Consider the following 11749-nt stretch of genomic DNA (forward strand, 5'->3'; position numbering starts at 1 on the left):
CACACTGTTACACTACTTTCTATCCATACACCACACCACAGGCCACACCGACAACGATGACGATGACGACGACGAATAGCCGCCAAAGGATGCGAATACATCAAAGCGAAAACCCTAGCCCTGAGGGGGAGGAGAAGGAGGTCTAGGAGCACCGTGAAGGGTGTCGACAGGCCCCGTTGGCGGCCACTGGTAGTAGAACAACATAAACATTGCTTATGAGACTCATTTTTTTCCATCCATCCGTCCGTTCGTTCATTTGCCTCAACTTCGTTGGTCGTTCGATTCGTTGCCTCACCAACGATGGTGGGCGAATGAGGGGCCTGTCGTCCCGTCCTGTCATTTGCTTTCGCCAGGATTTGATGCCTCGAAATGTGTGCTTTTTTATGGGCCCTTCCAGCGTCGCTCGTTCGCCTGTTCGCTTCACACCCGCTGCACCCTGCGTGCTATCATCATTTTTCGCTTCTTTTTTGGCGTTTTTTTTTTGGCTAGCCAGCGGCAAGCAGCGGTTGACTCCCTTCCTTGAAAACCCTGACCTCCACCACCACTACCACCACCCGTAGACTAGTTCCGACTATCGAAGAAGGTGGCAAGACACATGCATGAAGGGGGGGAAAAGAACAGATAGGAAAATAAAAACAGAACACTCAACATGGCATACATACAGGCATGGTCTAGCAGACACACGCTAGTCACTGGGCGTGTACCACAGACACATCACATGCTACGTGGTAGGAGTCAATGTCACTTTCAGCACTACATTTGGTATCTCATCGAGTTTGGGGCGCTCGTAAGAGAAAGGGGGGAAGGGGAGGGTTGAGTGGAACCTCTTGTGGGATGGCACTCCCTTCCCCTCACCCCGTCAACGCCTCACATGCCCATTTGTATTTCATTTGGTTGTCTGGATCGAGTGGCAAGCGCGGTCTCGACAACGCCCATGGAGGCGCCTGGTACCTCACGACGAAAAATGGTGGCGCATGGTGAGATGGGGTGTGTGGTGGGGGTGCCTAGGACACATAAAATGTTTATCTTGCACCGGCCAACCCACCCACGCGACCGGTGCTTGGAGTGTGGTGACGACGACTCGAAGACCCTCCCATGTCCATGTCCATGTCCTTGTCGCGTTCGATGCTTGTTGATTGTCGACACGACAGTCGAGGGTGGCCCCTTTTCTCGGGGTGGAGCACTCCTACACTGCGCCATGTTATCTTGCGTCGTCACCCACATGTCACCCGCACCCCGATTCCCCTTCCTCTCTGCACGCGTAATAAGCTGCTGCCTCTTTCACACCATTTTGTTCCGGGGGTTTTGCGTTTTTTTCTTCTCGAGGTGTAGCTGTTGTTGCTGGTGCGTCCCCCGCATGATGAGGTGGCACTTTCTCCCAAGGATAACCACGCGAGTCATCCACACACACACACACACACACACACACACACACATGCGCGAGGCTGCAGCACGTTCTTTCGCTCAAGTGAAACATCCAACGGTCGTTGCTTATGATAATAAGCTTCATTTACAACCTATAGCCACCACTCCGTCCACCGAACTTAATTGAAAGCTTATTTTCCCGTCTCGCTTTCCTTTAAGATGGGACCCCCCCCCCTCTGTGCGACCTCTCCGGGACCTCGGTGTCACCGGGGGGACTGCAGTACAGCCAGCAGCTGCATCGAACGGACGATGTTCTGCCTTTGCCAGCATTGGGCCGAGACTTTATGATGCACATAAAGTGACACTGAACCTAAGTGCATGATTTGTGCCTTTCCCTTCCGTCCTTGTCGCTTCACACACACCCTGACGATGGAGAAGCCTTGCAGAGCGCGTTGTTTGAAGCGTAAAGCAGTGTTGCCTTTCTTCTCTTCATGTCACTCCATGCCATGTATCGTTCCAAGGGGCTCTTTCGAGCTACAGATAGCGCCATCAGCAGCAAGCGCGAGCGAGCGAGGAGTGAGCGATAAAAAAAAGAAACGAAAGAGAAGCACGAGTAAGTTGTAACCGAGTTGACTTTTCACTTCTTTTCCTTTTGTTTTTTACGATGTGGTTCTAAAGGAACAAGAACGGCAGACTGCAGAAGGAGTAGCAGAAGACGCTTTCGTCTCGTTCGCTTGCCATGTTCGCTGTTCATTGTAACTGGCATTGGTCCTAACGCCGCAGAGCATCGTCGATTGCACCGATGTTGCATGTCACGTAACGTACGTTGATACGACCTGTAGATGGATGCAACAATCGATACGAACGGCATCACAGCAGCATTCCTGAGTCTGTCTGGTTTGAAGTGAATTCGAACTACATTTCACTCACGCAACATTCATTCCCTGAACGCTGTTTAACATTAAATATGATTCCACTCGGTAGTTACCTCGCGCCGAGTTCGAGCTCTTGTTTACCAATCGAATACCGTCTTGCTGCTGCTGCTGCTGTCCTCGGAGGTGGAGTGATCGCCTTTATCCGATTGCTTGCTCTGTGGTGTGATGGAAAAACCCTCGCGAGACTTCCACGCAGAAGGTTAGCGCGGGCCCGGCGGTCAGATGAAACATACAGTATCATCGATCCAACAAAGAGGACGTCCTCTGGGGAGCACTTGAAACCCCGTACATCGACTCCGAGCGAGCCCAAGATCGATACCGAGTACCGTATCGTGAGTAGTGCCGAGAAGTACCGAGCAGAATCTCAAAGCACCGTTAAGACCTTCGAGGAATATGCAAGACCTGCACGACCTATTGATATTACTCAGACTAGGTCCTGAGATCCTGACTTGCAATCCGATTTACTGGCTCGCATCTCCTGTGTCCACGTGCCACGTGTGTATCCTTACCCGCGTTTGGGATTAGAACCGCTCCCGATTCCGAGTAGGTAAATAGTAGTAGGCTTTGTTGTTCAAAAGCATTCACCGGTTCCGCTTTGATCTCCGCTGTGCTCACGGGTGAGTCACAGGCCGGGGAGGCCGATTGATTTGACTTCGACCAAACTGCCCAAAAACAGAACTGTCAAGAACTGGGGACGAGGACGTAGGAAATCCATTGTCGACTCGAAATGGCATCGAAATTCGTATCACAACAGAGCACTCTCTGGTGCAAGTAGCTTGATACAAATTCAAAAAACCAAGAAACCGCCGTGACGGTGGGTTCGGGCATCAAATAAAACGAATTGCCATTTTGGGTAAATGGCCTGATTTCCAATCGGCCACGATTCGGCCAAACCAACGGTCTCTTTAACGGTACGTCCCGTGGTTTCGCTTTTACCGCATGAACCAAATGACTTCATTGGCCTCTTGCTGCCGCTGCTGCTGCTGCTGCTCCACATTCAAAGCGTCATCATCCACCTCGTTTTGTTGACATCGTCATCGTTGTCGTCAATCCTTGGCCCTTGGGCCGCCCGCCGGCAATTCGCCAAACGCCCAAAGTCAATATCCCGGGCCAGGAAAAATATCAATTTCGCTTATCGGAATCAATTATCGAATCCAAAGGGGACTGACATAGGGAGGGAGGTACGGGGCTGCCCGAATCCTAAATCCTCGCGAATGCGAATCCTAACAAGCGTACCGCAAAAAGGGAAAGAAAACAAGACTCACGAGGGTAAATCGAAGGAAGGAAAATCGCTACGCCACAGAAAAAAAGGAGCAAAAGTTTTGTTTATCAAAGACGAAATTTGTTTGCCTTCGCACGACCTCCTTGGTGGCCGACTGAAGGGGATGAGGAGGGGGTGCAGTGGCTGACGCACGCAATACTCGTGGCAGCCCTACAACCTTCCTCATACCGGTCCGATCGATAGAGGCAGAAGTAGATTTGTAGGGAAAACGAATTTAGATCAAACTCAATGCTAAACGAACGGAAGTGACCGACCGGATGATGTGTTGCTGGCTGGCTGGCTGGATTGAAAAAGCCAACACAATCTTCGATTTCCTTTCTCACTTTCCCTCCCTCCCTTCCCTTCAAAGAAAGGACGCCTCAACCGAAAAAATCGGTGATTGAAATCGAATAGCAAAGCGACAGGAGAAAGCAACCAAAATCTAAAAATGGAAAGGAAAAAAAATGCCGAAGAAGCCAACCGGCTCGGCAACTGTCCGGTAAATCGTTCAAAGGAACGAAGAGAGCAAGCAGAGAAGGAGAAGAAATCTGTCATCTTCTTATTGCTGCGTGAGCCCGCGCGTGCCGCCATGCCGGACAAAGTTACCGAAGACTCTTCGAGCACGGGATAGTCGACGGTGTCGTCGTTGTTGTCGTCGATATCGTTGCCTCTCTTTCACTCGCTCTCTATCTCTCTATCTCCGTCTTATCGCGATCGCTATCTTCACTGCTATCCGCCATTCTTGTTCGTTCGATGGTGGCTTCGGGTTTTGTTTAATATTCATAACGGCTTTATTACAAACCATTCCTCGCGTGGATCCGTCGATTGGTTGCGTGAAAGAAAAAAAAACCCCGCCAAGTTTCGAGGATAAAACGCCACCAGTTGGCCACGTGGTGGGCGGGGGGGGGGGTGGTTTGGTGGCCGATAAATGTCATCGATAAAAGGGACGATTCTGGGGCCGCCCGGGCTCCGAATCTATCCGATTTTCTTTTTTTTTTGCTCTCTTTGTTTGGAACCAGCTGTCTGGCAACGCGTGTGCGTGTACGCGCGCACGTGTGTGTGTCCCTGGGTCCCTGGTCCCTGGGGCCAATCCATCACCTTGACACACCCGGCACCAGCTGCAGAGAGAGGGATCCGTGCACGAGGAGCGCAAAGCAAAATGGTTGGCAAATGGCTGGACCATTAGGTTGCAGCTGTTGGCCGGTTGGTTGGCCGGTTGGTTGGTTTGTTGGGTTGCAAATTGGTTCCGATTTCCGCGACGCGGTGGTAGGGAGTGTAGAGCAAGAACTGAGGTACACATTTGTTGAGCTAAATTATTCATGCGTTTCCCCGCATCGGCCCGGGGCCGAGCCACTCCGGTTGCCGATCCACTCCGGCGTGCCAGCAACATTGAAGTGAATTCATAAATCAACATTTTCTGTGAGCGAGCGAGCGGACGGGGGACGGTAAAAAACAGGAAACCGGAAACCGGATCTCGCGGTGTACCGTTTTGTAATTCGCACAAATAAGCCAACAAAAGTATTCACTTTAATTCACTTCACAAAAGGGGAATGTGGAGCGCGAGAGTGAGGACCCTGGATCATATGGATCAAAGTTTGTGCCAAATTGCAGGAATTTAAGAGTATTCTTTTTAACATTCGCTTGGCTGCCATTATGTTTATTAGTTTATTGGTGCATCTTACTCATTTTCACGACAATTAAAAGTCGTATTTAAAACAGGCGACTTGTCACACCACGTCAAACACTTAGTATCATTTATCAAAGTATAATGCTTTATTAGAAAGACTCTGGGAACTTTCAACAGTAAGTCTTTGGCGTCAGCGTACCAAACGCGCACTTAGTAGCATAACGTCTAAGACCTAGCGTTTCTGTTCCCAATAGTATTCGATAGAACGTCACGGGCAAAGGAGCGTAGAGCAAATCTTTAAACCCTTATGTCGGGCTGCATCAAATCTGCTAATTGATAATCGCCTAAAATGGCTGCTTGCAACCTGCTAAATGCTTATGCATCATCTGCATCCATGCAGCTTCCCTAAAGAACATTTCCTCTGGAACTTAACATTCTATACGTCGGACTAATGATTTTCTCGCAGTTCAATATTCTCCCTAAAGCACCATTTAAGTAGAATGCTTCATTGTTCCTTTGTGTAAGCTTGTTTTGAAGCTTACGAAAGGAGCTATTCAATAAAGATGCTTAGAGAGTGTTCATTACACACTCATCACAGCAATTATCACAGGTTGTTCGCAAGGTGCTAACATTGTCAGGTGTGTAGCACGGTAGTTAGGTCAATAATATGGAAGGAGAACAAGAGCTACCACATGATGCTACCCCAAGGAACGCATGATGAACTGACAAACTCCGTAATAGGTAGTCTTTAGTGGTGCTCGTGTAGTTTAACGCGATATTGTTGACTTCTCAGATAAGGATTAATCAATACAGTAAGAAGTGGTGATGATATGCTGCTTCTTGGCATCCCCGAATTGCGTTGCTTACCTGCTTTGAATCCTTCGCCTCGCACTCTGCCACCGACGAGAAGTAGAAGCAGCAGCGCCACCGCCAACAGCACCGACGACCGACGGTAACCTTTCCGCAATTCCATTTCGTTGCACTACTCTTCTCCTCCTCTCTTCCTCTGCACCTATCTCTCTCACTCTACTTCACACTCACTTACACTTACACACACACGCACGCACTCTCCTTTCTGAATGGCTGATTGAAGTAGGCGCGCACGTCAACTCGTCACTTGCGTTGCGCGGTTTTTTTTTCTTGGGCCCCCGGACGGTCTCCGGTCTCGATAGAAACTTCGGTTGCGTTGTGGTGCTGCTGACGTGTTACCAGACCTCACAGAACTGACTGACCACTCACGGTTGGGAGCCCTCCCTCCCGGTAAAACACCACGGGAGGCACCACGAACCACGAACGGAACAACAACTTCAATTTTCCGGCCACAATCCGGCCACACCACCACCGATGCCGCTGCCACCGCCGCCGCAGCCCACTGCCTGCATCACCCGCGAACTCCTGGGCACCGAGCCGCCGGAATCACGCCGCCTCACTGGAATGCTGGCCAGTGGCCATCCGCACACCACCACATCACACTCACGCCCACTTTCGCATTCACGTCGCTGGCCACGCTGTCACGTTTCACTGACGCACCACGGTTTGTCACTGTTTGTCACTCAGCCCACTCGCGGATGCATCTCACTTACGCGGAACACTATGCTGTCACACACAGACACACACACACACGCACATATACCCGATTGCTGTGAAGCATAAACAATTTGGTTTCGATAAAAGGCGAATGCGAAAATGCGAAACAATTGTCCATGTCCGGTTTTGAGGCGAGAGAGAAAAGCAATCCCCTTCGCTTAGGACTCCATTTTGTGAAGGTGTAGAATCGATTTTATGTCCCGCACCCCAACCGTTCGGTGACGTAAAACCGTTTCGCTTTTGTTCGCCTTTTCATTTTATTCACACCCACGGTCACGGTCAGCAGTCAGCAAATGGTCGTCATTCGTCGTCATTCGTGATGTCAATAGTCAATTGCAAAAGGTTTGTCCGAAACAAAAGCAAAAAAAAGGCCAACACTAGGGATCCGTCACGAAAGAGCAAACAAGCAAACGCCGCAGAAGCACGAAAGAAAAAAAAACGCTGGCTAGCAAAAAGCTGGATAAACCCTTCCCGAAATCATCCGCGAAAACGGTTCCAAAAAAAAAGAAAACAAGGACGAAGAATGGTTGCTCCGGCACCAGCACCGGTCTGGCCGGTTCGTTCCTGGCGTTCCTGGCACACAACCGGGTCCCGGGTTACGCAAAAAAAAAAATCTGGATGAAAAGCTTCACCTGGAATGGTCGCCCCAATTAGCGAGCATCGAGCATCGGACGAAGCAGAGCAAACGTCCCTCGTTCACTGACGGTATCGTTTCAATGCGACGCTGCTCTCCACTGTGTGTGTGCTTGTGTGTGTGTGTGTGTTTGTGCCCGCATTCCACGCACAATAATGGTCCCTCGAAAGCACTTCATCGAAAGCCTCCGCATACGACCGTGAGCTTTGTGGTTTCGTTCGGTTACCGCTGTACCGTTAGTGCCGTCGAGGACTCGCCTTGGACCGGGGGAGGGGGTCCAAAAAAAGGGGAAAAATGCCACTGCGGACCACCATCGACCATCGACCACCATCGACGGGACGATTACTGTTGCGCACTTTATGCCGAACCCGTGGACCGGACTCCGGGTTTTGTTGACGGTTTCGTGGAATCATCAGCACGACCAAAGGAATCTCGTGCTCATGGATCAACCTCGGACTCGGACTACCAATGCGAGTGTCGGCGGTGACGCCGTGTAAGGGTTGGATAATTAAATGAAACTCTGGCCGAACGCGAACAGTGAAAGTGAGCAACCGTGCAACCGGCCACCGGAGGATTTGAAATCGGATACAACAGCGTGACCTAACAAAAAAAAAAAAGGAAAAAGAAAAAGACACACATCGAAAGCATTCGCATCACGTTCCTCCTGCTCCGGCATGTGATCGGTTGTAATGAATTTTGCTTTTTCGCTTCCTCCCGCCCCGCTCGGGTTGACAGGATCTGAACCGAATGGGATTTATGTTGGTGGTGGTCGACCACCGTAGGAATGTCATATAAAGTCCGTGAGGTTGATGGTCAGGTTTGGTCAGGTTGCTGCAGGTAGAATGTCATATTTCTGTCTGGCAGCAAAGCAACGGTTGTCCGTAGATACGAATGCATCGAGTTCGAGCGAGTGAGGCCCACGGTCACAAACACAACCACCAGTTCCGGAGCACGGAAAGGAAAGCAAAAAACCAAAAACCGAAAAAAAACTGGAAATGTCTGCGTGCGAAATGCTGTGGCGTCGCATTACCGAGCACGTAGCAATAGCGCCCCAGCACGGTGTGATGTGGTCAGCACACGATACTCGATGGGATCCTAGCAACCTGCGCTGGTTACGTGCGACCAAAGAAAAAAAGAAAGAAACTCGTTCACCGTACGCCAACGGAGAAGCAAATCTAATTACCCGCTGGATAGAATCTGAGACCCACTCATAAATAATCATGAACACTTTATTAAATGTTACACCACCAAGCACACACACAGACACTCGTGCACGTGCTGGAATATACGCTGGACGTAGAAAAGGTGCCGAGGAATATCGCAAAAGTCGAATGTTTTGTTGGACATCGCCCCAAAAACGAAGGAAACATTGCAGATCGCGTTAATCGCGTTCGCATTTGGTCGCTCTCTTTCTTTCTCTCTCTCTCTCTCTCTCTCTCTCTCTCTCTCTCTCTTTCTCTCTCCGCGGAAAAGCAAATAGCTTGATGGTTTGTAAAACCTTCTCTGCTTAACATAACACAGTACAAGCGTAGGGCTTAAACCATTTTCACCTTCGTATTCGGTGGATTCTGTACGGTCAGCAGAGCGATTTCGGCGAAAGCTTTGCTTTGATTTCCTTTTTTTCCTCTCGCGGACAAATCCGTGATGTGAAGCCACTTGCTTGCGCTTAAAGTTCAAGGCCATTGGCCTCGCGATAATCTCGCACCGAGGGAGAGAGGGTATAACATTCAAGTCCTCATTACAAAGGGGATAGAGAGAGAGAGAGAGAGAAATCCGGTTTCGGCCATTTACAGGCAAATGAGCTTGTAATGATTTCGGTTTGGTGCCGGCGCTCCCGAGAAACGGAAAACGCAAAATGGTGACGGAGGAAAGTAGCACGATTTGTGATGAAATATTATTATGATGGTATGATGCCCGCTTTCGCCCGCTTGGAGTGTTGGTGTCCACGCGCACCAATGCTGCCTCATAATTCGAGTGATTTCGGGGCTCCGAAGCCAGCCATGCCGTGTCAGCAGATTCATGCGGATTTCATTGTAACACGCGGCCTTCACGTCCAGCGCTTTTCCTCTCGACTCGAAAGGACTTTCCCCTTGGGACGCTTGCTTGCTTGGGACGGCAGTTGGAATTAATTTGGATAATTTATTGGATTTTTCGTCCAGTCCCACGTTGGTATTTCGCCAACCTAGCCTTCGAATCTCACAGTTTCTCGCTCCAGTTTTTGCTGGCCTGCCTACGGTCAGGACGAACGCCAGGCCCCTAAACGCAAATGCGTTTCATTCCTATTTAATTCTCCATCTTAATTCCTTTTTTTTTCGTGGCCTTGCGGTGCGCGCATGGCTACCCTCGATGCTGGCTGTCAATCTGTTCGCTGGTCAGTGCGTCAGTGAATGCCGAGAGAAAGAGCGCAAAGGAAATCGGGGGAAAAGTATAAAGTTTAAAGCGAAAGCGGATTTCTCTCTTGGAAGGAACAAAATAGCTGCGCGTCATCCCGCGTCGTCCATAATGACCTCTGCAGCACGTCTTCTCGTCTCGTCTCGTACCACGACAATTGCCTTGGCCACTCACACACTGCGCGGGGCAACAGCGATGATTGCGATAGTCGCCGCCCCGCCCCCGTCGTCAGCTTTTATCCGTGGAATCCGACGCCGTCGCCGAGGCTCTGGGCAAATGGTTTTTTGCTGATCTTTTGCTCCAACATTTGCTCAACATTTGCTGCTATACCCATGAGCACCATTCTTCATTCCAGCAGCGAACAGCGAATTACAGCGTGCTCGACGCTCTGGGCCTCCAGCCAAAGGCCCGACAACGAAGACGACTCCCGCAACAGCCTAAACCGGTCGCAGCAACCGTGGGACTGACGAAACGGCATAAATCAGGAGCGAAATTAATGATTTCAACTACCCTCTCTGCGGGCGCCAGGCTCGCCAGAAAGCGAAGAAGAGGAAAACCGGAAAACAAAAATGCAGAAAAAGAAGGAAAATAAATTTTCATTTCCAGATCCAGAAAAGAGGGCGTGCGGCGGAGCAAACAAAAGCCAAGGCGTCGCTCTCACCACCGGCAACCGGCCAGTCTTCCCCAAGGGAGGAAGATGAAGATGGAACAACATGTTTATTCAAATATGTTAGCTTCCCGTTCCCCCCGAGCGGTATGCTGGCAGCTCCTGAAAGACAGAAAACTGATTTGCGCGTCCGTCTCCCTCTAAGCCGGGGGCCTGCTGGTCCGTTGAGACCGATTTCAAGCGTCTTCGAGGCCGGGAACAATGTAAAATGGTACCAAGCGCCAAGCGTAACACCCCAAAGGAAGGAGAAACAAATGCTTGCTGCACTTGATGGCGCTTTATCATCGGCAACAGAAGCACTGAGAGTGAGGACATGGACGAATACGATGAGCACCGCAACCGCAGCAGCAATATGTTGTAAACAGATTGTTGGCATTCGGTTTACGTCGAACATTCGAACGACGCTTAGCTCGCAAGTAAACTGAGAGTTGCGTGGTCCAAAAGACCACAGACCTCACGTCCTCGATTGATGTCTGGAAGCATATGTAGACCATCGATAGATAATGGGTTCTGTGCTGGAGTATAATGTAATCTACGGTAACTTCTCACGAGCCCTGAGCAAACAACCGAAGCGTCACACAAACCCCAAACCATCAAGATGTGAAGCGCTTCTAACGCTTGAATTGTGCCGACAGACCCTGAATGCGGGTCGGCATGAGGAGGGATATCATCGTTCGAAATTAATGCAAGAAAATCATCTCTTCATCCCCTTCGCACCGAACGACCGCAAACGGCTTGACAAAACTTCAAAAGAATTCCAACCGCTTGGCCCAAAGGGTCTGTGGTTCCTCCGAGAAGGGTGGGTGGGTTGAGGGGACCCGCGGGAATGTGTAATCAGATCTTAATATCCATCGTGCGTCATAAGCGCGCCGCTGAAATCTTCCGGTGGCCCAGTCGCAGAATGATGACAGAAAGATCAAACGGTTCCAAACGGTTCAAACGGTTTTCCAGCTTCCTTAGGGCCTTCTCTCACGGGTTGTCCCCGGGGACCCTGAAGAGGTCGGAACAGACCACCATCCTGTGGCTTGGCGTGTTGAAGATTCTGTCAAATCGCTGATCCTGTTCTAATTGGAGAAGCGAGAGAATCGCTTTTTCGTCGGTCCGTGTCCGTGGCTCCTACAGCGTACCCGGAACGAGATTTCCGCTTTTTGATTATTGTAATCACTTGAGCTCGACACTTCAGCTGTAGTTCCGAATCTGTAGAGGTTGTAAGGACACACACACAGCAAGAATGTAACGAAACAGTCAACGAGACGACCACGACGACGACGAGCGATCTGAC

General features: G+C 50.2%; 1 protein-coding gene across 1 annotated transcript in view; it reads right to left on the reverse strand.

Moving 5' to 3' along the window:
- LOC125950864 (hemicentin-1) overlaps positions 1–6800 on the reverse strand; it is a 167035-nt gene extending 160235 nt beyond the window's left edge. Inside the window, exon 1 of the mRNA XM_049679228.1 lies at positions 6056–6800. Within this exon, the coding sequence (XP_049535185.1) occupies positions 6056–6161 (106 nt within the window). The 5' untranslated portion in view covers positions 6162–6800. The remainder of the gene's footprint in view (positions 1–6055) is intronic.
- Positions 6801–11749: the final 4949 nt, after the last annotated feature.

The sequence above is a fragment of the Anopheles darlingi genome, chromosome 2 (assembly GCF_943734745.1).
Source record: "Anopheles darlingi chromosome 2, idAnoDarlMG_H_01, whole genome shotgun sequence".
Classification (NCBI taxonomy): domain Eukaryota; kingdom Metazoa; phylum Arthropoda; class Insecta; order Diptera; family Culicidae; genus Anopheles; species Anopheles darlingi.